Source organism: Marmota marmota, unplaced genomic scaffold (genome assembly GCF_001458135.2).
Source record: "Marmota marmota marmota unplaced genomic scaffold, marMar, whole genome shotgun sequence".
NCBI lineage: Eukaryota > Metazoa > Chordata > Mammalia > Rodentia > Sciuridae > Marmota > Marmota marmota.
The window spans coordinates 35,162,784-35,187,469 of NW_025999977.1; the positions used below are offsets into that span (position 1 = coordinate 35,162,784).

Below are 24,686 nucleotides of genomic sequence, written 5' to 3' on the forward strand. Positions count from 1 at the left end.
CTACCCCCTCTACTGTCATTCATTTCTCCCCCTTGTATTATTTTTCCCTTTCCCCTCAAGAAGATTTTGTTTTTCAACAAGCTAAAAGTCAGACTTTTAAAGCTTGGATTTTTTTTTTCCCTCTTTCAAACTTGGCAAAATCACCCTTCGAACGGCATGTGTGAAGATGTTTGGGTTAGAAATAACAAAACCATACCCTCCCAAGGTGCTAGGTTTATTTAATCATGCAATGATGCTATCGTTCAAATAAACACACTCAGCATTCTCTCCTATTGCAGCAACCATAGCTCATACGTGTTGCACGTGAGCGTCCACAGTAGCAACGCTAAGTGTTGAAAAGTGGTTTCTATTATACAAGCACTTCTACAGTATCCAAAAGACACCTTCTGTTCTGTTTTCCCATTTGTTATTTCTAGCTTCAATGTCCAGAGAAAACCTGTAGTAAAAGTCAATCAAGCCAGCTGGTTGAGTGACCCTGAATCCCATACCATTTGGGATTGCATCTCTGCCTTGCATCCTTGGAAATCCATGAGCTGTATGTTGTGAAATGTAAATCAAGCCTCCAGGAGCCCCAGCTTAGTTTGCTGGGTCACTCAAGTACAAGGATGGGTAAAGGCAAGCTGGGAATTTGAGGGCCACGCCTGAAAGAGTACAAAATGCAGGCCGTTCTGTTTTACAGAATACACTTGAGGCTAAAAGGGAGGGTTTTTTATGGACCTGTACAAAATGTCAGAGAGGGTCTAAGATGTCCACAAAGAAAAATGGCAATCCTCTGAGCAGGGTTTCTCCACTTTGCCACTCTTAACTTTTAGGACCCAGATAATTCTTTGCTATAAGGAATGTCCATGAATTGTTAAGCTGTTTAGATCCCTGGCCTCTACCACCCCTTAGATGCCAGGAGCACCTCCCCGTCCCACCCCAGTCTGGACAACCAAAAATGTGTCTTGGAGTTGCCAAATGTTTCTCCTGGGGGTGGGGGTACAAAACTTCCCCAGATTGAAAAACATTATTCTATACAGTTCTTCCTCTTCCCATGTGCATTATAGGTGTGAACTGGACATTTCAGAGTGACAGAGGGAGGCGGCACTCAGCTCTAGACATGTTTGTGGAGGCAGGCGATAGAAAAGGGAATGCGAATCAGGAATGAGAGACAGAATCTAGTTATCAAGAGCCTGAGTGGGAAAGCGGAAGCAGCCAGAATAAGGTGAAGGAAGGCAGTAGGGTTTGGGTGGCACAGGGGAGAAGTTTCAGCTCTACTACACTAGCTCATGAATTCACCTTCACTCTTTTATTTTCTGTTAATTCAACTGCTGTGTGTTCAAGGTGCTCTCATGTTCCTGGGTCAAAATCGGGACACTTCAAGCAGGCAAGTTCAGCATAGAGATTTGATATCAGAAAAGACAATGGCTTTGTAACAGGTTTGGATTAATTGGTATTAGTCCAAAAAGCCCTTATCTCAAATTAAAGACTTATATTCATTCATACATTGTTGAAATGCTTACTATTAATCCCAAGCAAGACTTGAACACAAAGGATGAGAATATGCAAACAATATGTCCCCTTCTGGATCTCCTGGAAAAACTCAAATATCTGTAAACCAACAGCATCATCCTTCCAAGTCAGAGCACCTCACACAGGCAGTGATGTCTCACTGAATGCTGTAAAGACAAGGGAACTCTTTGGGCTACATCCCAGAGCTGAGGACAAAAGGAGGTCATCGTCACTTCCCTTCCTAGGATACTGGCTGGGCCATAGAAATTAGGTTGTTCTGCTACAGCAGAGAAGGTGAAAAATTCTTTGGAGAGCTTGACACATGTCTGTTGGAATTCAAGGTGAACAAAGAGACTTTCTGACTGTCTTGGGAAAAATTCTGAAGCCGGCACACTGAAGCAAGATGAATAGTAGGGTGAAGAGACAGGGCAGCCAGCACTGTCAGCATTTGGTGTGGTAATGAGGCCACCAAAGGCTTGAGCTATTCTGGTGGTGCTGTGCCCAAAAGGCTACCTGGCAGGGTGAGGAAATCTCAGCTGTAAGAAAGACAGGAACAGAAAAAGGAAATTTGCAAAAAGTGGACATATTTCGATTACATGATTCTCTTCTGGCTATTATAAAATCATTTCCTGATAGTATTAGGTTCATATAGAGAACTCAATAAGTAATCATGAATTCATGACAATAATGTATCTTTTTGAAACCATTATTCTTCACGATTAATATTTTAGACATTCCTGACTCAAAGGACAACCCACAGGCAAGTCACATCGCATCCCCTGGGAGATTGTTAGAAATGCAGGTCACCCAGAACCTCTAGCAAAACACAACTGGCTACAGCTCTTTCTCTATGATGAATGAGGACTCCTACTCAAATGATCAGAGAGAACCACAACAGCCTGCCCAGTGAGGATGTGCGAAGGGAGGCAGGTTGAAAGATACGAGAGGCCTCCCACTTGAACCCTGCCCACATCTGCCTGGGGTGCATCAGTTGGACTCAACACTGACTTCTTAGAAGGACTTGTTAGGAAATGAAGATAAAAGCAAACCATTCACCAGCCACCACCAGATTGTTAGGTTTTCTTGTCTCAATTTTGTCTTGAGGGAGGGAAGCAGGGAAGGAGGGGTCTAAATCAGGCCCTGACTCAGCTGCCATTATTGCTGCAGACCCACAGACTTCCAGCACAACCACCACTGGAGCTGATCAAATTTCAAAAAAAAACCAGCAAACGTGGAACCTAAGGTCCGGCGTCCCTACCCGGCTTCTAAGATCAACTATTAGCCAAAATGGACACGAGGAGTCCCTGGTACAGTATATTTTTTAAGAGTTAGTTTTCTTAAATGAGATCCCTCAGAATTCTAAGATTTTCAAGAACCTGCCAGGTAAAAGGAAGAAACTCTTCTTCTGGCAGAAAACCATCTATAATGTGATGAAGTTTGACAGAAGGGAAACAGTAATTACTGTAAGAACAGCCGAGTCAGAAGTCTTTTACCAAATAAGGCCATGATTTTTGCAGTGAGTGTATTTCAATGAAAGGACATTTTCAACCTGAAGATTTAGCTTCTTTTTTGGAAAATGGTATAGAACAAAAGTAAATGTTGAATGTGGATTCATCTATTTACCAAGTACACAAGTTAGGCATGAATGTTATTTTTTTTTCCCTTTTCCATACAATGGCATGATTTTCTGGGCACATTATGGAATTTTCAGATGTTTCTAATTACCCTCTGTGTACACCCAATAAAACAGCTGGCTCAAGATGTTATTAATACCACAAGAAGATCCAGAGGGCTCATAAATCACCCTTTCTTCAAAAAGGGACAATGCAGTGGCAAAAAGTGACACATTTTAATTCTTGCTAAATAAGGTTTTAGCTAAGAATGTTCTCGAGTGCACTTCCTGATTCGCCAGGAAAAGGGCAGTGGTCGGCTTTCCTCCCTGCCAGAGACTTTCATGTCGTTTCCCTTTTACCTCTTCCAGGAAAAAAATCTGATGAAAATTAAACCGAGTTTAGGAAAACTTAGAAAGTCTCTGTAATCCAGAACAAATTCTCATTGAATCTGATGGGCATCTGAAGTCTGGTCTCAGAGTGAAGAAACCTCTCATTAGTGTACAAAAGTTGTCGTTGTCGTTGTTGTTTTCCCACCGAATCTTTGGAGGAGCCAACGCTGCAGACAGGCCAATTTTTTCAGTCATGATTGCATGCGTCTAGATTCAAGATAATGACGTTGAGCAGTAAACCGTTCCTTAAGCCCAGACCCTTCCAGTACATAGAAACACTGAGTTTTAATAAGTGTATCAATGACAGCATTGCATGAAATTGGCAATGGAGGGGCATCTGGCTCCTCTAATTTCTTTCACTTGTGATATAACTTGGGAGAACGAATCTCCAACTTCCTAACGTTATTCTTCCCCCATTTGGTAGTTATTTTATTTTCCTGGACTGCTTAGCCTAAAGATGATTGTGTGGCTGCCCTAGAAACATTTTCACATCATCTGTGATGTTAGTTCCAGGAGGTTTTTCCAACAACACACAAATTCATTCTTCCTTCCCCACTTGGAAAAAAATCTATACATACCTTGAGAGTTAAACGTTGGTACCAATATCGGACATATCCGCTAGGTGCAAAATCAGGCCCCACTTGTATGCCAACAAATGCTGTAGGTATATACTGTGTCATGTAAGTGAGATTACAATAGCTATTTGGTAGGTCCAGCTTCCTTAAAATTTACCCTAAGCTCGAAGCCCAGAGGTCAATACACCACTGACAGCAGAGTAAAGAGAACAAAGTAGGATTAAATGTTACAATCACACATCACTGGAGATGCCCCCATCTATTCAGGTTGATTATTTTTCCTCCTGACCACAGCGTTGGGTTCCAAAAGTACTTCCAACCCTTGCCAGCAGGTTTGGCAACAGAACTTCCTGTGTACACAAGTGAACTCCTCGAGGAGGAGCATGATACAAGGCAGAGAGGACGCAGTGCTACAGCATTGCTGTGGCCACATGGTGATGCCACCTGACAGTATTCTGTGCAAAGTCTAACCTCCCGAGAGGAAGCTTAGATGCAAACAAGTATAGAGATTCCATGCACTTGTACCAGATGCCAAAGTAAAGGAGTGACAGAAACATTCTCTGTCTTTCTTTACAGTAATGTGCTCTCAGAATCAGTAAATAAAGGAACCTCTGTCTCTGGGGTACACAGGAGCTCCAGAAGCTACAAGGACCCTCTCCAAGCTCCAGAAGCTACAAGGACGAGCCTCCACCCTCCAGGCCTCCACTGCACAGCACAGGAGTTACAGCTTGCAAATTAAGAGGATTGACTGCCTACAGAAAAAGACAAAGGTCGTCAAATCCATCCAAGGAGCCCACAGCCGGCTCTTTCTAAGAAAAGTCAGCCCTTATCCTATTCATTTTACCACCATGGCCATTGAGAATCAGAGAGATGAAATCACAACTCAGAGTTCTGGAGCCAGTCCAGAGCACACCTGAGCTAGACCACCAAGTGTCAAACGACATGGTAAAGATTGGAAGGATAACAAGAAAGGGAGAAAAGAGAACTGCACTTTTTTGAAACAGAACTTGGGTTCTTCCTTACAAGACTGTCAGCATTTTAGTAGATGCAGGAGTGGGACCTGGAATTCCATGTCTGGAGGAGCAGCTGGACACAAGGCATGGAAATCTAACTGAATCTTGCCCTGAGTGGAAAGTACATTATGGTCAGTGCTAAAAACTTACATCCAGGTGAAGTGTTATGAGGGATCCCTTTTATCATGCATCTTGTGGTCAGTGTGCCCCTAAACTCTACTGAAATTTCTCAATTGATTATTTTCCTTCTGGGAATAATGATGATTTTACTTGTCTGAGAATTAAGGATGAACCGTTGCAAGAGAAGTCTCTGCATGCCTGCATGATATAGGCACCAGCGTTTACAATTTGGTGTCAACAAAATCCACCATTAAGCATCTCCAAAGTGAGGCCCTCTGGCTCAGGGAATGCCAAGATGGAGTAGACAGGCCCCTGTTCTCTAGCAGTGTACAGTACAGTGATGAGACAGTAGAGTAACAAACAAGGACCATGAGGCTCTGTAGCATGATCATCACTTGCCTGAGTCTCACAAGGAAAGTGGGTGACGGTCCAGGCAGAGTGGGTGGGGAAAAGTGCCCTCCAGGCAGAGGAAGCCACATGAATAGAGGCATAGAAGGCCTGGAGCACTAGGGACCTTTGGTATCCCCGAGGCTTAGCTTGGCAGAAAGACAGCATCAGGTGGATAAAGGGACACAGCCAAAGTAAAGGCTGGGGAGCCAGCAGCCACTGATCCTGGAGGGGCCTGGATGCTAACACCAACCAGTCTGGCCTTTTCCAAAGAGCATTTCATGTGCCCAAACTGACAGACCAGGAAAGAGTACACACTTTGTGACTCTGTTAGCCTCCAAGGAAATTTTAAAGCTTATTTATTCCAGGCTAGCCTAGACAACCCTGGAGGAGCCCCCATCCACTCCCAGGAGGCAGGCCAGGCGTGGCTTAAAGGGCAATCTAGCACATGGGCCTCTCTCTCAGATTTAGCCAACGGCTGAACCCTTTTTTACCTAAATTAAAAAAATAAATATTAACTGTCCTGGCTACAGACATACTTTCTTAGCCCACCACCCAGACACCCCTTACCTTCAACCAAATTGGATTTTGTTCTCTCCAGACTTTCACTCTTAAAGTCAACCAACTGTCCTGCCTTGTCCTTCCTGACCCCAGAACCATTTTTCCACACACCTCTCCTCCACCCAGTACACTCCCGTGTCTCTCTCTCTCTCTCTCTCTCTCTCTCTCTCTCTCTCTCTCTCTCTCTCTCACACACACACACACACACACACACACACCCCAGGTAGGACAATTTTATTTCCCTGCCTTAAAAGAAGCTTCATGCCCAAGTCATATGATCTGTCTTATGTGAAAAGAATGTAGGAGAAAGAGGGGACAGTTTGGTGGCTTGTTTTCATCTCAAAAATCTTTACTCTTTATTATAAATCACCAAGACTTCTACAATAATCCCAGGATGATTTCCTTCTTGCACCCCAAGGACAAGAACTGCTTGCCTCCATCCTCTGTGGATAAGGCTCTTATCCATGGATCTTATCAATTCAATTCCCTGATACGATACACATCGATAAATTCTAACCCAAGATGACATACTGGAAAAGTCTGAATGGACGCTCCTAACACCCGCCTTTTAGACACGCTCCATGGTGTAGACAAAATTAAAAGCTCAGTCACACTGTTCAGTGATCAAGTTGCTGATGTTCCTTCACAGGGCTCTGTCCTCACTTCACTTAGGTCTCTGCTCAAATGCTGTCTCACCAGAGAGGCTTCCCTGAGCTGTCAAAATAGTAATCTGTGTCCCCCACCGACACTCCCCCCTGTCTAGCCCCTTTCTTGATGTCATCTCCATAGTACTTACCATTACCATATGACATTATTTCATGTTTCTTACAATATATTTTTGGTACCATACATTTGATAGTAGTGTACATACTTATTTCTACTTTTTAAATTTTTGATTGTGGTAAAACACGTGTAACCTAACTGGACTATCTTCACCATTTTTGAATGCACAGTTCATTTAGCATAAAGCACATTCACATTGCTGTGCATCAATCCATCTCTAGAAAATTTTCATCTTACAAAACTGAAACTCCATACTCATTACACAACCCCCATTCCACCTTCCCTATAATCCCACCCCAGCAACCACCATCCTACTTTCTGTCTCTAAGAATTTGACTACTCACAGAGTGCAATCACACAGGATTTGTCTTTTTGTGACTGGTTCATTTCACTTATCATAACATCCTTGAGGTTCATCCACATCACAGATTTTATATATATATATAATTTTTAATGGAGAGCAAGGACTTTATCTATTTGGCTCACTGCTGTATCTCAAATACCTAAACCAATCTCTGGCACATAGTTTGTGCTTAGTAAATATGTTAAATGAATGGATGTTCCAATAGCCTTTTGTGGGTGCTCTAAATATTCTGTTTTACTATATCTACTTGGTGTTAGAAAAATAATTTGATAAGACTGACTATATTTGGGAGTAGTTTCTTTGACAAGTTTTAGGCATTCTAAATTGCCCTAATGCAATAGAATACTAAAATTACTTTCTTTTAGTATTATATTAAATTGTCTCTAAAATACATAAGATCCAGCTGTGAAATTCATTGAGGGTAAAATGTAGTCACAAATTAATCGGAGTGGCCCACCAGCATGTTCACTGATTTCTTGATAAACACCAGGGCCTCAAACCATGATGAAAGGCAGAGGTGAATGACCTGGTGTTTGAACTAAGTTGCCAGAAAAAAAATCTAAATGCTCCCCGACCTCCAGCTGTCACATCAGTTTATCGAAGGCCTGGCTTAGAGGAAGTTTTCTTCCCCCTTGTGAAGATAACCAACAGAATGAGTTTAACAACGTGAACTGCTTGTGCTCCTCAAGCATTTCGGTGGCAATTGGTTCTGTGCAATCGCTGAGATTTCCAGTGCAGGGCACCAGACGAGCCTCAGGAGAGCTGAAGGAGGCTAGAACGGGCACTCAAACAGCGTCTGGAAACTGGTTCCCCACTGAAACACCAAGAGGGCACCTCACCTTTTTCAAAATAATCCATATCGATATCTCCTTTTCAAGGAACTTTATTACTAAGTACTGAAAGAGTGGAGTCCAAGCTTAAAATTCCAGGTACCCTCCCAGACCCGTCATCTACTATGAAGTATAACAGCTCTCAATTCCCCCAAACCACCTGCACCTTCCTCTTTCCATGCCCAGTTCTAATGGGTTAATCCTTCCTTCCCATATCAACTTTACCTCTTTTTCTCCATTCCTCATCCACCTTTACTTCAGGCTTTCTGATATTTCCAGTTGTCCTCAGTAGTCGATGGCTGGGCCACAGCATTCACTCACCATGATGTGCTCAGGAGGTGGGACAGCATGGTGGACTAACAGAAGCACTGCATGCTCTTTCATCTCCTCTCAAAGTATCCTCCCTAGAAGGAACTGTTACCACCCTGCCAGGCTCCTGGTAGGAGCTTTCTTCCTTGACTTAGGGCTATTTACATATACTCTTTATCTCCTCCTCAAAACATAAGCTCTTTCAAGGCAGATTTATGACTTGGCTATCATGAAAAATCTTAAACCATGTTTTATATATAATCACTTAATATATGGTCATGGGGGTAATGTGGGACAGCCAAAGACACCAGAACACTAGAATAAGAAAACTGACTTAAAGTCCTCTTAAACAGTAAAGGGCCTTACGCATGCTAGGCAAGCATTTTACCACTGAGCTACATTCCCAGCCCTAAAGTTATCTTTAATCAAGCCACAAAAGCCACAGTTCTCATATTTGCAAATTATGGATACTACCACTGACCTCTCTCATCAAATAAAATAACACATAGGAACATAATTTTTAAACTATCAAATACGTTTTTATAATTATTCAATTGGTGCTCATGGAACTTGAGTCCTTGGTAATTCCTCAGAGAAAGTAGCATCTTATGAACCAAATGTGTTATTTCAGAAGTCATGACTGTTTTTCTATGTCTCTACAAAAAGAGTTTTGCTGAGTGACTGTGTGATTATCTTTAAAATACTCTAGTTGTGATAACATGAATTCTTATGTTCTTCTTGTGAGAGGAAACCTAGACTTCATCAACAACTTAAAAATCCCAGAAGGTCATCTTTATTACATCCCTATGAAATGTGAAGAATCCATTAAAACAATATTGGTGAACCTGCTGGCCCACCCAACTGGGGAAATGTTTCCATTTCTTAAAAAGCGAGGAAGGAGGAGAACAGGGAGAAAACAAGCTCAGACTGCCGGGGAGGAAAAAAAAAATCATTATAAATAGAAGCCTGCTTTTTTGGAAATATCATTTAACATAACTATTCTGTACATAATAGCAATATCTCAATATCACCTTTCATGAAAGAGAGTTAATCTAGAAGAGTACTTCTCTTGGAAAACACCTTCACTGAGGCCTCACTTTTAGAGTCTCACTAAGTGGAGATTCTACTTATTGTTTCTCCCACTGAATACTCAAGGAACAGAGACCATTAGACTTCAGGATCATGAGAGAAGAACCCGCTGCCTCTCCCATCTAGATAGCCCAGGCACAGTCACTACGGGGCAGAAGACGCCCCAGAAGCAGCATGGGCAAAGAAGGGCTCTGCCCATGAGAACAACCCTCTGCACATCTATTAGTGCCTGAATAGCATGAGCCTAGGCCCAGAACAGGAACAGAGCTGACCCAATGGCCATCATGAATTCAAGATTTGAACCCACATCCATTGGATTCAGTTGCTTTTTCTCTCTTACACCATCCAGCCTTCCAACAAGACCCAGTTCCATAAGCCCCTTCAACATATCCCTCCCACACATTGTGGTTAGACTCCAGGCAGAAAAGTAGAGATGCCATAAGCCCTAAGTTCTAGTCTTAGCTAAGTGCCTCTGTGTAACTAAGGCCAGCTCACTTAACCTTCTGTGCCTTAGTTTCCATATTGAAAAAATGGGTGATGATAAGATCCATTCCACCTCCCCCCTCAAAAAGAAAACATGTAAATCACTCTGCAAATGCTCAAAATCATTTCTGTTGTTCTGATTATTAAAATGAATTACTTAATACTAAGGTGCCTTAACTAAGGAGTCCATATGATTTTCCTTGCATTATTTGGACTCCTTGGTGCAGGGGTCAGCAAAGGACAGAACTCAGCCAACGCTGGCCCACCGACTGTTCTGGCAGCACAGCTCTGCCCATTCTTGTGCTTATTGTCTCTGGCTGCTTTCTCCCTACAATGGCAGGGTGAGCAGTTACAACGGCGACTGCAGGACCCACGAAGTCTAAACTGTATTCTAACTGGCCCTGTACAGAAAGTTTGCCAGCCGCCACCCCTTAGAACCCTTAAACATCAACGGCCAAAGAGAGTTGCTAACAAATTATAATAATTTGAATCTGCCTCCAACTATACTTCTTTGCACATATCTTATTTATCAAAAGATGTAACATATTATAAACAAATATATAAGAAAGAAAAACGAGTTAGAAAACTACCCTTTGTAAATAGAAAAATCATACTAAACTCATCCAAAAATGATCCTACAAATGAAGTTTTTCTGAATCTTTGAATGATCACAATCTGTAACTTTGACAAAATTATCATTCTACAGCAAATAAAAATCACAAAACTTGTCCCTCCAACTATCTAATATTTGAACAAAAATATAAACAGGAGAGGGAAATAGTTCAGGATATGAATGAAATGCTTCCCACGATTCCCATTGTGAAACAACATATTGTAAACGGGGTTGTTTTTTTTTTAAGTTAACTTTTAAAGTTGCAATAAAACATTTCTTAAAAAAACCAAACTGCTCCACCAATCCTTTTGTGGAAGGCTGAGTTCTGATTTTGAAAATGCTTTTTGTGAATAATTTTGCTCCACTTTGTGTTTTGAATAGGCTGTGTGTATTCTGCTCCTAAACATCTGGTTGGATGCCAGAGAGGAAAGTGTGCACCGTGTTTTAACAAGCAGACTTCCTCTGTTTCTCAAAGCCTTCAAATATTTAGTTTCAGAATGAATACACTGTAAGCCAAAAAATTACCACCCATTGGACTGCTCTGCCGCTGCTACTGTAAAGACACACCATAAAGACAAGAAAAAGCAGACACAGTTGGCGGTGGTGGATGAGAGGAAGCAGTGAGTGAGTGAGTGAGAAAGACAACCAAGAAAAGGGGGGTAGCCACTAAGCTCAGAATAACCTATTAGGAATTACCTTATCCCTTCCTCTCCTAGTCTATAACCCTCCAAAAAAAAAGGCATTATTACTTATGATTACTTATTGCTTATAAAAAGCCATAAGCTTTCAGAGGCAGACTGAATTTTAGAGGTCACTAAATAATTTTATGGATGAGAAAACCCAAGGCCCAGAAATATCAACTGGCATGCCCTGTGGGTGAGCTGTGAGCAGCAGGACCAGGACCAGGACCAGAGCCCCGTTTCCTGATCGTCAGTTCAACACTTCCCATTAGACTCGGCTCCCTGCCCTGCTAAGCATAATATGCCATTTGGCATCTAACGGCTAAATTCTTCTTAAAATATGTCCAAAGTACGCCTATCATAGCCAGGAAAGTCACAATACCCTTCTTAAATCATATCCAGGGGCACATGCTTTTTCCAAGTACAGACGAACGAGAATATTGCTTCCGCCTCCTAAGGATTAGGATTCGCAATACAGCAGAAGAATAATCAAAAGAGCTCATAAGCTTGGAGCTGCCCTTTGTATTTTGTCTTGATGGAAATCAGTTTGAAATAGACACCCCCTTTCCTTCACTCCCCCCCCAAGACAAACAGTCCCAAGACTAAACAGCAATATTCCATAAAAAGACTAGATCTAGCCAGTGTTATTATCTGTCTGACATTTGGGTTATTCTTGTGAGTAACTCGTAAAGTAACGTGGGTGTCTGTGATTATGTGAGTACATATGACAAACCATAATTGGTCAAAAAATAATAAAAGACTTTTTTTTCTGTGACAAAAATACTGTATTGCATGACAACATGGCACTATGACAGCTTTCAGTAGACCGCAGTACCTTCTCCATTTACGAAAAAGTAAAAAACAAAAATTTACAAAGACACAAAAAGCTTCTGTTGCAGTAGGTCACTACCAGTTCATATTTAAATTAATTTACTGTTGTTCAGTGCTGGCCATACTCCACTAGTATCTCTTCCCTCAGATCCATCAATTTATCAATTTATAATTCAGTCTCATGATATAAAGCAGAAACGTGGCAAAGGATGCCAGCCTGTATCCCTTTTTCTACAACCAAAGCACAGGTTTTTGACAATTTTTAAAAAGTTTTTTTAAAAGAGGCTGGTTACTCATAAAGTGAAATTCTAAATTTCATCACCACCTTCCAAATTGTGCATTCGTCAAATTTAATGCCCATTCTGTTTAGCAAGGAGCTGATAAAATTTGCAGCTGAGCAGTTACAAGTTGTGCATTGGGGGTCTCAGTCTAAAGCCTATGCCCTTCTGTTCTCCTCTATAGATCCCCATCACCACATGGCTGGGGAAATGCTAAGCAGTAAGGGGAAATATCCTAGTTGCCATCTCTCTAAGAAACCAAAAGTCAGGTTAGCAATTATTCCGAAAGTAATTCAACAGACCTAGTGAAAGAAGCTTATTTGTACTCGTAGACAGAAACATGTTCAGGCAGGCAGTGTGAATGCAAGGGTGTCTAAGTGCTACAATCTCATAAAACTCTGTTCGGGAAGGACAGTCAGGGACCGTGGAGGAACTCACCCACTCGGAAGTTCGTGGCCGTCAGGGTGTCGGCAGCATGGCCATTCTCACTAATGAGAGTGGTGGTGTTCCCCTTCTCGCAGCTGTTCTGACAGCTGCCCTTGGTGCAGGTCACTTTACAGATGCTCGGAGTAAAGACCACCTTGATGCGGCCAGTGTGGTTACTCACTAGGAGCGGAGGCAGGGAGAAAAAGAACAACAAACACATCAGCTTAGTATCCATGAACTTGCCTTGGAAGGCTTAAAAAAAAAATGAGGGGGAAAAAAAAAAAGAAAAGAAAAGAACGGAGCAGCAAGAGGGGGAAAGAGAGAGCCCACAACCCGACAGGTTTAAGGAAGAGGGAAGCCTTCAGTGTTCGTTGCTCTGTATCCAGTGGTGTCTCTGAAACAGGAGTAGGGAGCTTAGCAAACAGAACTCTGGGATGCACTCCAAAACCACATTTGAAGTCGAGTCACTGGAGTGGGATTACTAACCACAATGCTGCACTTTATTCATGGGCAGACAAAGAGCAATACCGAGGGCACAAGAGATTAAAGAGCCAACCCTGACAGGCAGATGTAATGCAAAGAGGTTGGCCACGCACCTAGTGGTGAATAAACTCTTGTATCCTCAACTTGCATACTTTCCCTGTTTCTCCACTTATTAAGTCACTTTTTGCAGTCCGACCCCTGGAAATGTTTTAGGCATGCGGCATGTCTGAAAACATCTGTCTCAAATCTCCTGGCACTCTCAGCTGAAGTGATCAAATCCTGTGACGCAGCTGCGGGAGCCCATTGCTTTTTCACAACTCTGGGGTGTTATTTCTCCCTGTGAATTTATGCAACATATATTTTGTTTTCCTGTGAACAGAACCCATCTAAGAAAAAGTTAGGACAGGTCTGAGGGATAGAAGGTTGCCTCCGGTAAAATACCATCCTTCAGCTCTCAAAACTGTTATTCACAACGTACCTGAAGCAGGTATTGCTTTCTCTCACAAGGTCCTCTCTTCAACACCAAATGCTATAACCTAACCATAGCATTTGGTAGCACAGCATCCCAAAATCGGCACTCAACTAAAAATACATTCTGGCTTGTCATCTTGGCTCAACCTTCGTGTGACTTTGGACATGTCATTTCCCTTTTCTCCAAAACATGAAGGAATTAATCAGAGCTGACATTTTCTAGCCTGCTCTGATGTTCAAAGTCTCTATCAGAAATCAGCAAGCTATTGGTCCAGGGGGCCAAACTGAGTCCACTGTCTATTTTTGTAAATAAAGTTTTATTTGAACATGGTCACGCTCATTCATTCCTGTATTACTGTCTATGGCTGCTTTCGTACTACAGGAGCACAGCAGCATCACAAGACACTGAATGACCTCACCCAGACCTGCCCTTCACACTCAGGTCCCAATCTAAGCCCTGGAAGGCTGCAATACAAAAGCCCTGTTTCAACTTCCATGTGTGTAATATGCCCCCAGCGTAGGCCTTCCTCTTTCCTGGGACCTAAGCAGAAAGCAAAGATGTCGGCGTGAGGCTTTAGGTCTGGTGACAAATAGCACCCTTCCTGCTGCCACTCTGTTCCTACAGTGGCCCAAGGGGAGACTGGCTCCAGGCCAACCTTTCCATTGCCATCTCTGCCCCCCAGAAAAGTTTCTCCCCCTGGGTACTCCTCTGGTTTGGCCAGTATTACATTTTCAGAAAACCATCCAAGATGCCTCTAGAGACCCACAACCAATTAAACCGTGGTTACAATCTGAGCCTGGAAACAAAACTTGAACCAAAGAAGCCATTAGAATTTCAAGGTTGGAGTAGGGACTCAGAACTTTTCGGGCACAACCATCTTGTATCCACTGTACATGTTCTATGTACCAAGTGATCAGCCTTTATTTGAATCTCTCTCATGACAGGGAGTTCATTACCCACTAAACCACATTCTTGGTACAGGGGCTCCTAGCAAGTGTGATTCTTCCTCGAGCTGAAAGACTTTCTCACAGTAAGTAACATTGCACCCATTCATTCTAATGTAGTTCCTCACAGTCTCACAAGCTAACACCTCTTCCACGTGACAGCCCTTCAAATAGTCAAAGACAACTGCCACATAATCAAAGAAGGCTAAAGTCAGAGGGAGTTGAAGCCACTGGCCGGGCTGGCACTCTTAAAATGGTTCCTCCAGAGGAAAAAGTCCGTCCATTCTTTTCTGCTAATTTTCCAAAAGAAGTTTCTCCCTCCCCTGTGAATATAACTCTGGGGATCAAGAAGGGTTGTCTGAAGTGGGGAAACATATTCTAGTGGCCAAACAGGACTTAAGCACCTTGCAAAATGGCCCCCAACAGGAACATCTTCCAAGGCTTTAACTCACAGGTTAGCAAACCTTTTCTAGAAAGGGCCAAATAATAAATATTTTAGCACTTCAGGCTAAAAGGACACTGTTGCAACTATTCAACTCTGCTTTGGTGACTGGAGAGCAGCCTGTTAAAAGCAATATGCAAATTAATGGGTGTGGCTGAGTTCTAATAAGCCTTTATTTAAAGAAACACAGTTTGCTGCCCACTGCTTTTAATGCTTATATGACATTTCAAATTATCTATAATTATTACCTTAGAAATTTTTTAATGCAATAAAATACTGTTCCCAAAACCAGGCAAATTTTACTAGTTCAATTTTTTTTTTTTTACAGTAGCACAAACAAATCAGCTTAGGCTCTGTGTTGTCAGACTATGATTAATAAACATCTTGAGGATGCTCTGTGTGTACAAGTGTGTGAAGCCCAAGGGGGTGGGGGGAATATGACATCTTCCCACTTCAAAAGAACATAAACTTCTATTTCTTATGGCCTTGGCACAACAATGAAATTAGAAGCCGTCTGCCAACAATTTTGTCTTCTCTGGCATTAACTCATAGCACCAGCAGCTGCCATACAGATGCCCTGTCACCTAAACTATGCCCACTTGGGGAAACTGAGACATCCAAAGAAAGCAGGCTCTGAACCAGGATTCCAGTTTCACCTCTCAGCTACAGTAGTCACTTTATAGGCACTTGAGATTCTTGGGGCTATTGTTTTTAAAAACTTGTATTTCTTTGCCAAAAGAATATTATTTTGGCATGGAATGGTCTGCATTTTCAAAGAGCAGAGACAGTTTCATATGACTTAATTCTGATTTTTACAATCTTCACATCTTCTTAGAAGCGGAAGGCACATTTTATATTTTCCCTTGTGTTTTACAAGCATTCTGCTATAAAGCAATCTAATTCTAAGACAGACACCTGTATTTCTGGCAGATCCTCTTGTCTCTTCATGAAGCATTTAACTCTTCATAATTAGCTTTAGATTCCCATGGCAAGCTTTTCAAAATCAGTAGTAAAGGACAGTAAAATTAACAATTGTCATTTAGATCTCTAACTGGATCTCTGTAATTATTAAATAGATTAGAAAATACATTCTTCCATTCCTATTTCTTAAAATCATTTCCTCCTAACTAGGGCTTGGTGTAAAGAATTTAAGTTTTATTTAAGTGCACAAAACTAAGGCCCACTGCTCTGAACTTCAAATTCCTCACATGACAAGCTGAATACAATACTAGTCATCTTTTAAGAGTCTAACAGGAATTCACTAAAGTCTCCTCCAGAGGCCATTGAAGAATGAGGAAGAGGATATTCCTTGAATGCTTTGTATAAGCCGACACTCAAGGACCTCTGGTGTCTTGCATATAGAAACCAACACACAAGGAATAAATGAGGTGATCTGAAGGTGTCCATGGGTCAAGGGTGGTTGCCAAACCCCACAGAGATCAGGGGACTCACAGGATGCTAGAGGTCATTCTAGTCTAAGGCCCTGCTTCACCAGTGAGGAGACAACCCCAGGAGTAACCAATGGTAGAAGGCCCTTGCTAGGGGCCCCACCTGGCTGATTAGAAATTACAAATCCGAGGAGCAAAAGTTAGGCCAGTCAGGAGTTAACGTGAAAACCATCGGACAGCTTTCATGCTTGGTCTCTCTGAAAGAAAAAAATGTAATTTTTAGATTCTTGTAGGTAAATCAGCCCCAGAAATCTTAAGCAAGCACTTTAAAACCTTGGGTTTTAGAGACCTTGGCTAGAAACATAGATTGCCTGGAGCCATGTAGCACCTCCAAGGGGGCCTCCTAGTCCATCAGTCAGAGACACTCAAGAGTCAACATCCTGTCTGCAGCTTCTGCCAGGCCCTGTGTGAATTTATACCTCCAAGAAGAGGCACTGGCACATGGCTTAAAACAAACCACAGATATGCAGAGTGAATGGCGAACGGGATGGCAGTAAAGTTGATACCTTCCCAAGATAATTTTAAATTTTTTTTTTCATTTTTGCTGCACAATCGTTAATGAAAGAAAAATCCAAAAATATGAAAATTGTTCTTGCAAATAGAATTCAGTCTAGAAAAGTGTACAGTTGCCATCTCTCAGTCATTAGACCAAGATGTGACCAGAGCGAAGGCAGCCAACGACATAAATATAATAAGTTCAAGACTCACATCAGATGTCATGAACAAATACAGCCTCCTCCAGAACGCTGCGACAGCACATTAGCATTCATCCAACTCAAACAGCAGGGACCAACAGACAAGGGCAACGTCCTCCTGGAAGAGGCAGCCTGTCTGTGGCGGAGAGCCATCACCCTGCCCATTAGCAGCGGCCAGTTTAAAGAGACCTCCAAGCTGATTCAGCACAGGTCACACGTTCTGGGTGTGAGGGAAACTGAGCTAATAGCTCATGCTCCCACTTGTAGTCCATCGTTTGCCCCAAGGCCAAGAATTCTTTGAGGGATAAATCATAATAGTTTTAAACAATGCTTAGAATAACAAGACTTTATTGTTCAGCTCTCAAGACTTGCTTAACTCCTCTCGGACTATCACAAGGATGTTCACAGAGTCCTCCAAGCTCCTCAGGAAAAGTAGTATGTAAATAAAAATAAATATCAGATCTATGGCTTCAATGAACTGCCCTAGTCTAGAAAACCCTCCCAGAGGGAACCTCAGATGAGATCTCCAGGACTGCAGGTGATATAAATCCAGGTGAAAGACAGCTCAGCTTTTTCTCCTATAACAGTCACTAGAGGGAACTTAATGTCACTACTTGTCTCTCTCTCACACAGACATATACAATTTTCTTTCATTGGTACACATTTAAGGAGAGAGTCTTATAGTCAGGCAAAGACAAGGCTATATTAAATCTAATTTAAAAATACATTTCTGGCTACATTCTAAATTTCTTAAGGAAGTGTTTATTGCTCATCAAAAGCAATTATCAAATGTACACCATGCTTTAAAATGCAAATATAGCCCCAAAATATCTCTGAGATGTGCAACAGCTACCTAATCTCACACTCTCAACCATGACCTCACCTGTTGCTTCACTGAGAAAACAGAAGCTATAAGACACACCCATCTGTTGATCTGTCCTGTGGTGGGTCTGCCTTCCTCCTGATGAAGGACCTGGTCCTACTGAGGGACACCCTCCTCTACCAGGCACTACACTCCTTCTGCTTGTGCCTGCTCAGAGACTTCTCCAGTCATTCCTGTTAGCATGCAGACGTCCTGGACAGCTTCCATCTTTAAAGAATACCCCGTTCCAGTCTACTGCACAGAATGCTCCACTTCTCTGTTCTCACGGCAACACTCCTCAAAGAAGCTATCTATACTAGCTGTCTCCACCACCACCCCTCCCAGTCTGTCCAGAACCAGCTGCAGCCAGTGTTTCTCTGCCCAACTTTACTAGAGCGGCCCTTAGGAAGGTCAGCATGGTCTCCAGGCCTCCAAATCCAATGGCAAACTTTCTGGTTCTCTCTTTTTCAAGATTTCAGCATACTTGACATAGCAAAACATTCTGCTTTGTGTCACATATTCTTCTCCCAGCTTCTAGGTTACCCTACTCTCTTGTGGCTCTTTCACATCTCCTTGTAAGAAAGGACCTTGAACTCTTTGTAGCCTTCTCTTTTCTAAACTGGCTTTCTTGATGATATCATCCTGTCCTATCTCATGATTCCAATACCACTAGTAGACATCTGTATAGTAAATGTATAACTCTAACCTGGACCACTCTCTACCTTATATATATGTCTGTCCCTACATGTACTGGAGGATCTATAAATAGGTATGTGCATATATGTGTGTACATGTATACCATATATGCGTACACACATACGCACATGTAACATGCTTATGGGACTTTGTGAGGTAGGTATCTAATGGACACCTCAAACAAAACATATGCAAATGAAGCTCTGATTCATTCCTGTACCCAAGTCCAAATGCGTTCCTCTTCAAGTCTTCCCCAAGTCTTTTCTTGCCCCCCTCACCACCTTTTTTCATCATCTTGCAATCAGTACAACAGAAAATCACATTGGCTCTTTTCCAGAAGACGACAATTTCTCAGCAGCTCCATAGCAAATGCCTTGGTGCAATGCACCATCTTTTTTTTTTTTAGTTGTATATGGACATAATATCTTTATTTATTTATTTTTATGTGGTGCTGAGGATCGAACCCAAAGCCTCATCCGTGCGAGGCAAGTGCTTTACCACTGAGCCACAGCCCCCACCATCTTCTTTTATCTGGATTATTTCAACAGTCTGCTAACTGGACTCCCTGCCTCCACCTATGCCCTCCTGGAGCCTCTCCTCCATATGGCACTCATGTATGTCGGACTGTAGCCCTCCTCCTTCCCGTGGCTTAGTATCTCAGCCAAGATGGAAGAATCCAAAGGCCTCATGACAATCTTTGGGGCTTCCCACCAACTGGCCCCTGTGACCTCCAAGACCTCATCTCCTACAGCCCTCCCAGCCCTCCACTCTGGCTTCCCTGCTACTCCCGAAACACATGCACATTCCTGCCTCAAGCCTTGTTGTTCCCTCTGCTAGAATATTCTTCTCCAAATACACAAAGCTTCCTCCCATGCCTCCTTCAAATTCTCAGAAACGTCACATTATTCGGGAAGCCTTTCCTTGCCAACCAAGTTAAACTGCAACACCTCCCCACGTTCCCGACCCTTATCCTGCTTTACATTTCTTGTTTATGTAATTTTTATTATTAACATAAAAACATAAATTTGATGAGGACAAGCATCTCACAGTAAAGAATTCAAAGAATAATAATGAAGGGAGTGAATATACTTCACCGACAGAAAACTAAATAAATACTAACATTTATCTATAGGGTAACTGGTAATACAGTTAAAAGGAAAGAACTCTCTTGGGGGCTGGGGTTGTGGCTCAGTGGTAGAGCGCTCCCCTAGCATGGGCGGGACCCGGGTTCGATCCTCAGCACCACATAAAAATAAAGGCATTGTGTTGTGTCCATCTACAACTAAAAAATAAATATTTTTTTAAAAGAAAGAAAAGAACTGTCCTATGAAAGCTTTAGCTTCAAAACACATTTGTGCCAGACATGGTGGCACAAGCCTGTAATCCCAGCCACTCAGGAGGCCGAGACAGGAGGATCACAACTTTGAGGAGACCTTAGTAACTTAGTGAGATTCTCAGTGACTTAAACCCTGACTCAAAATAAAAAGGACTGGGGATGTAGCTCAGTGGCAAAGCACCCTTGGGTTCGATCCCCAGTACAAAAATGAAATTGTGTGTATGTGTGTGGTGTGTGTCTCTGTGTGTGTGTTAAAGAGAAATACAGAAATATTTAAATCACTAACATCTCAGATCAAGGAAAAGCACAAAGCATTAGGACTTGGAAACCCCTCAATCATTACAAAACATATTTTTTCCCTGAATCATTAAAAAATTACCCCAAAAAAAGCCAATGATACTTTTAAAAAGTAAAACAGTTTTTATATTAAATGAGCCAAAGAGAATAATGGAGTAAACAACAGGAAATAGCAATTTCTCAAGCATTTTTTCAAAAGAAAAACAATTACTTACTACCAAAATTTCACAATATATTATGCAAAAATCATACTGACACATGATGGAAATTTCCTTTAATTTATCGATAAAATCCCATGCTAATATTTAAGGTGTTTAATTTTCAACATATTTCTGATTTGCTAAGTATTCATTGCTTTTGTTAGATGAAGAGCAACTACAAAATTCAGCACACCACTGCCCCAGATGCAGAAACTCTTAATGAAATTGTCACTAAGCTATAAAATTCACCCCAAAAGAGAAACACACTTTGGCTCCCAGTTTAGTCAAGGGACAAACTAGAGGTACAGTAATAAAGACAGAAGATTCTATCAACATTTCCACTTATCTCAGGAGTCAGGTCAAATTTCCTGTTTGAATCGTTTATTCTTTATTTTACCTTGACTGGAGATTTAAGGACTATGGTGTTCACCTGGAATTTTCTCACCATCAATCCTGTCCTGCCAGCAGATTCAAGTGTCCCCAGCTGGACTTTAGAAAGTGCATCTTGAGACTTTGGCTTTGTTTTCATCTTTCCTTTTTCTCCTTAGAGTTTAAATACCAATCTCTTCTCTATAAATATATGAAAAGGTCCTATTTTTAATCCCTGGCATGAAATCCAATATTTCTGAAGGCACAATCTATTTTATAGTCAAAAGACTAACTTTTACCCAACAAAGAGTTTGCTCACCCAGCAGGATCTGACCCAGTGTTTGGGAAAAGAAAATACAGTTGGTCATAAAGTAGAGAACTAGCAAAACAAAACCTAATGGCTTTTTGACATTTCTATTCTCTGACCTTTTTTTGTAAAATACTTTTCTTTAACCTCATAGACCCTGAAGGGATTTGCCAGTCCAGGCAGACTTGTTATGCTTTCAGGACAAGAAACGTTTAGGGTTCAGGACGGGCTCCGGACTGTTGTCCAGGGACAGAGGTGACAGCACTTGCTTGCTGATCTTCTGCTGCTGTCCCCCACTAACTAGAGGCAAGGATGGGGCACATACCTTGGCCCTGATGTGTGACTCCACAAGTTCTGTAGTGTCCTTCCAACAGAACCTTTAAAACTGGCTAGAATACATATGAAAACCCCTCCTCTGCTCCCAATCCTGAAAAGCAGGGCACCTATCAGTGTGTCCCACTCAGAACAGACAATGGCATTTAAAATTCTATGATTTAAGAGTGGATGAAACACATTCTCCAAAAGTTCATGCAAAGAAGGAGGAAAGACAGCGAGTTCCATGTCCCCATCTTCTCAATTCGGGATTGAGAATGTAACCCACAACCATGTTCTGAAATCCTGATTATCTTGGGAACCAAGATAATGGGGACAGTTCGATGAGTTTGCCCTGGAATTTTTGGAGGGAGGTGAGACCCTCATGGTTGAAGACATTACTTTCTAAAAGCTTTTCTCCCAAGGGGGAAAGCCATTGAAAAGAGACTTCATTTCATATGCAAAAAAAAAAGTTTTCTAGGCCCCGCCCCCCATCAAGACCCTGTGGCAGACCTTGCAGCAGCATAGTTCTGGGTCCCACCTGATGTCCTTGCGGGTAGAGGAAGTGTGCATTTAATTGACAAGATGACCTCACTGCTGTCCAGAAGCAGAAAGAGGGGCAGAGCAGTCACCACTCACCTGTCTTCCGTCCCTATCACTCACACACTCTGGCTGTTCTGCTGGGGATCCCTACAGAAATAGCAGGTTAGATGTGCTTCACGTGACTCACATTCTCTGTCCCTTAATTTGGGAATGGAATTAGGTTTTATTTATCCCCACATTTGTTGTTATTCAAAGGGCAAGTCAATGAGGCATTTGCTATCAGTCTATCACTCATCATTTCCATAAATAGCATCTGAGTTGTATGTTAGAGGGGCAAGTTTGACTAAAGGGGCAGCTACTAGGCTAGTTACCAAGCAACGAATCTGATGGCTTATTCACAAGCTTAAGGGGCCATTCATCCCAACGACCCCAGATTATTCCCATCATAGATAATTAGGATTCTACATAATCTATATACTTATATCTAGCCCCAACCTGGACTCATCTCTGGCCACGCCCACATGTACTCAGGACATTAGTCAGGCTAAAGTGTCCCATGGTCCTCACTCACGCACCTCTTTTCTTCACAGGCAGTTCCCTCCCTCCAATAGTCCCCTCAGCCCTATTTCCCCACCATCCATCCTTTTGACTCAACTAAACTGCTCCCTCCCTCCGGCCTCAACCACCTTGGGCGCAGCCAACAGCTACAACTTCCCTTCTCTCCTGACTCCACACATACTTGTATCTGTGTGTTTTTCTATTTTCTCCACCTTCCTTTAGCTTCATGTAAGCCAAAGAAAATAGTTTGTATTCTTATCTTCCTTTTCTATCTATAACAAATATCCCATCTGGTGATTTTCCCTCTTTGGGAATGGAAAAGAGTATACAGGAAGAGGAGTGTAACATGGGAAGAGAATGAAGGGGCTAGGAATGATGATCAGTGATCAAAAGTGACAGAAACTCAGGCTAGGAACAGATGGGAAGACAGACAATGCAAAGGGCAGAGGAATGATTTTTAACTCCAACCATTATTTCCTGGAAGCCACAAAACTTTAAAGAAGTTGAACACCCTCAGGCTTCTATGGCCTGCATGAAGCAGGCTTGGAAATGTCCCTCTAACACCAAAAGCAGACACAAGGAAAGACATTGACTTACTATACTGTACAAAACTTTAAATTCTACTTTAAAGAAAAAAAAATGTCAAAAGACAAGACAGAGAAGGAAACAAAAACCTCTTGGGCCTGAACAGGCATTCTGAGTCACTGCAGCTGCCAGGCCAGAAGTAGATGCCTGATACCTCTGATACCTTGGTGTGCCTCTAGGGGATTCCAATTCTTTCGTGCAGGCAACAAAAACTCAAAGCAAACAAAAAAATAAAGTTATCATTTCAATGCATTTTATTTTAAGAAGCAATGAAGAAGTTGAAGATAAGAACATTATCGCAACTGCGAAAACAACTCTTGTTTGATGAATTCAACTGACAGAAAAAAAAAATCTGTTGAAGCAATTAGTTACATAGAAAATTGGCATTTTGCAATCTCTGAATTTAGAACTATAGCATCAGGGAATCCAAGCTTGCAAAAAACCAATGCTGTTATTTGCCTTTTTTTTTCTCTCCCCCTCAGTATAAACTTTTCTCCCTGGCTCAGCTTTTAAATGACTCCATCAAATGGCCCCAACTACTCCCCTCAAGGGATTACTGCCAAATTCAATAGATCTCATCATTAGGAAAAATTTCTCTTTTCTCAAAGTCATCATATATCTAGATCTGCTTCAGTATCATGTGATAAATAAGATTTAAAATTTTTAGTTGCCAATAAAAAATAAATTACTGATGTATAATTACACACTGTTAAGTTCTCCAGCTGTCAGCTAATTCTTTTCAGGTTACTCATTTTCGACTTCCTTTCTTGTTTTTGACTCTCACCAAGATAATCTCTCCCCTGTTGAATACTGTGATGATTTTGAAATACATCCACAAATTCCTTGATGTTTCTTTCTTCAAGAGGTGAAGTCTAAAGAATACAATAAAATGGAAGTGATGATTGCAACTTCAGAGATCAAAAGAGGTGCTACAGCTACTGTCTTGATCTCTTTCTGTTGGATCATTATAGGGGACGTCACCTCCCATGCTGTGAGAACACTCCAGTAGCCCATGGAGGGGCCTTGTCAATGGCTGTGTGAGGATGTCATCTTGAAAGCCATCTCCAGCCCTAGTCAAGCCTTGAGATGACTATAGTTCCTACTGATCTTCTGATTGAAACTTCATGAAGGAACCTGAGCCAGGCCAAATCAGCTAAGGCACCTCAAGGTACCTCAGAATTCCCGACTCACAGAAACTAAGTTATAATGCCTGATGCTTTAAACTACTAAGGTTTGGAGCAATTTGTTACCTAACATACACACATGTGCTCCTCTTCTTCTCTGCTTTTGTTTTTGAGAAGA

General features: G+C 41.9%; 1 protein-coding gene across 6 annotated transcripts in view; it reads right to left on the minus strand.

Annotated features, from left to right (window-relative positions):
• Positions 1-24,686, minus strand: part of Ltbp1 (latent transforming growth factor beta binding protein 1) — a 389,795-nt gene that overhangs the window by 216,856 nt on the left and 148,253 nt on the right. For 3 of the 6 annotated variants that reach the window (XM_048804571.1, XM_015479783.2, XM_048804570.1), the window contains exon 1: positions 12,848-13,306. The exons of 1 other annotated variant lie outside the window; for it this stretch is intronic. In XM_048804571.1, the coding sequence (XP_048660528.1) occupies positions 12,848-13,070 (223 nt within the window). In that variant the 5' untranslated portion in view covers positions 13,071-13,306. Of the gene's footprint in view, positions 1-12,847; positions 13,307-24,686 lie in introns of those variants that run through there. 2 more of the 6 variants (XM_015479779.2, XM_048804568.1) reach the window with 1 other exon arrangement.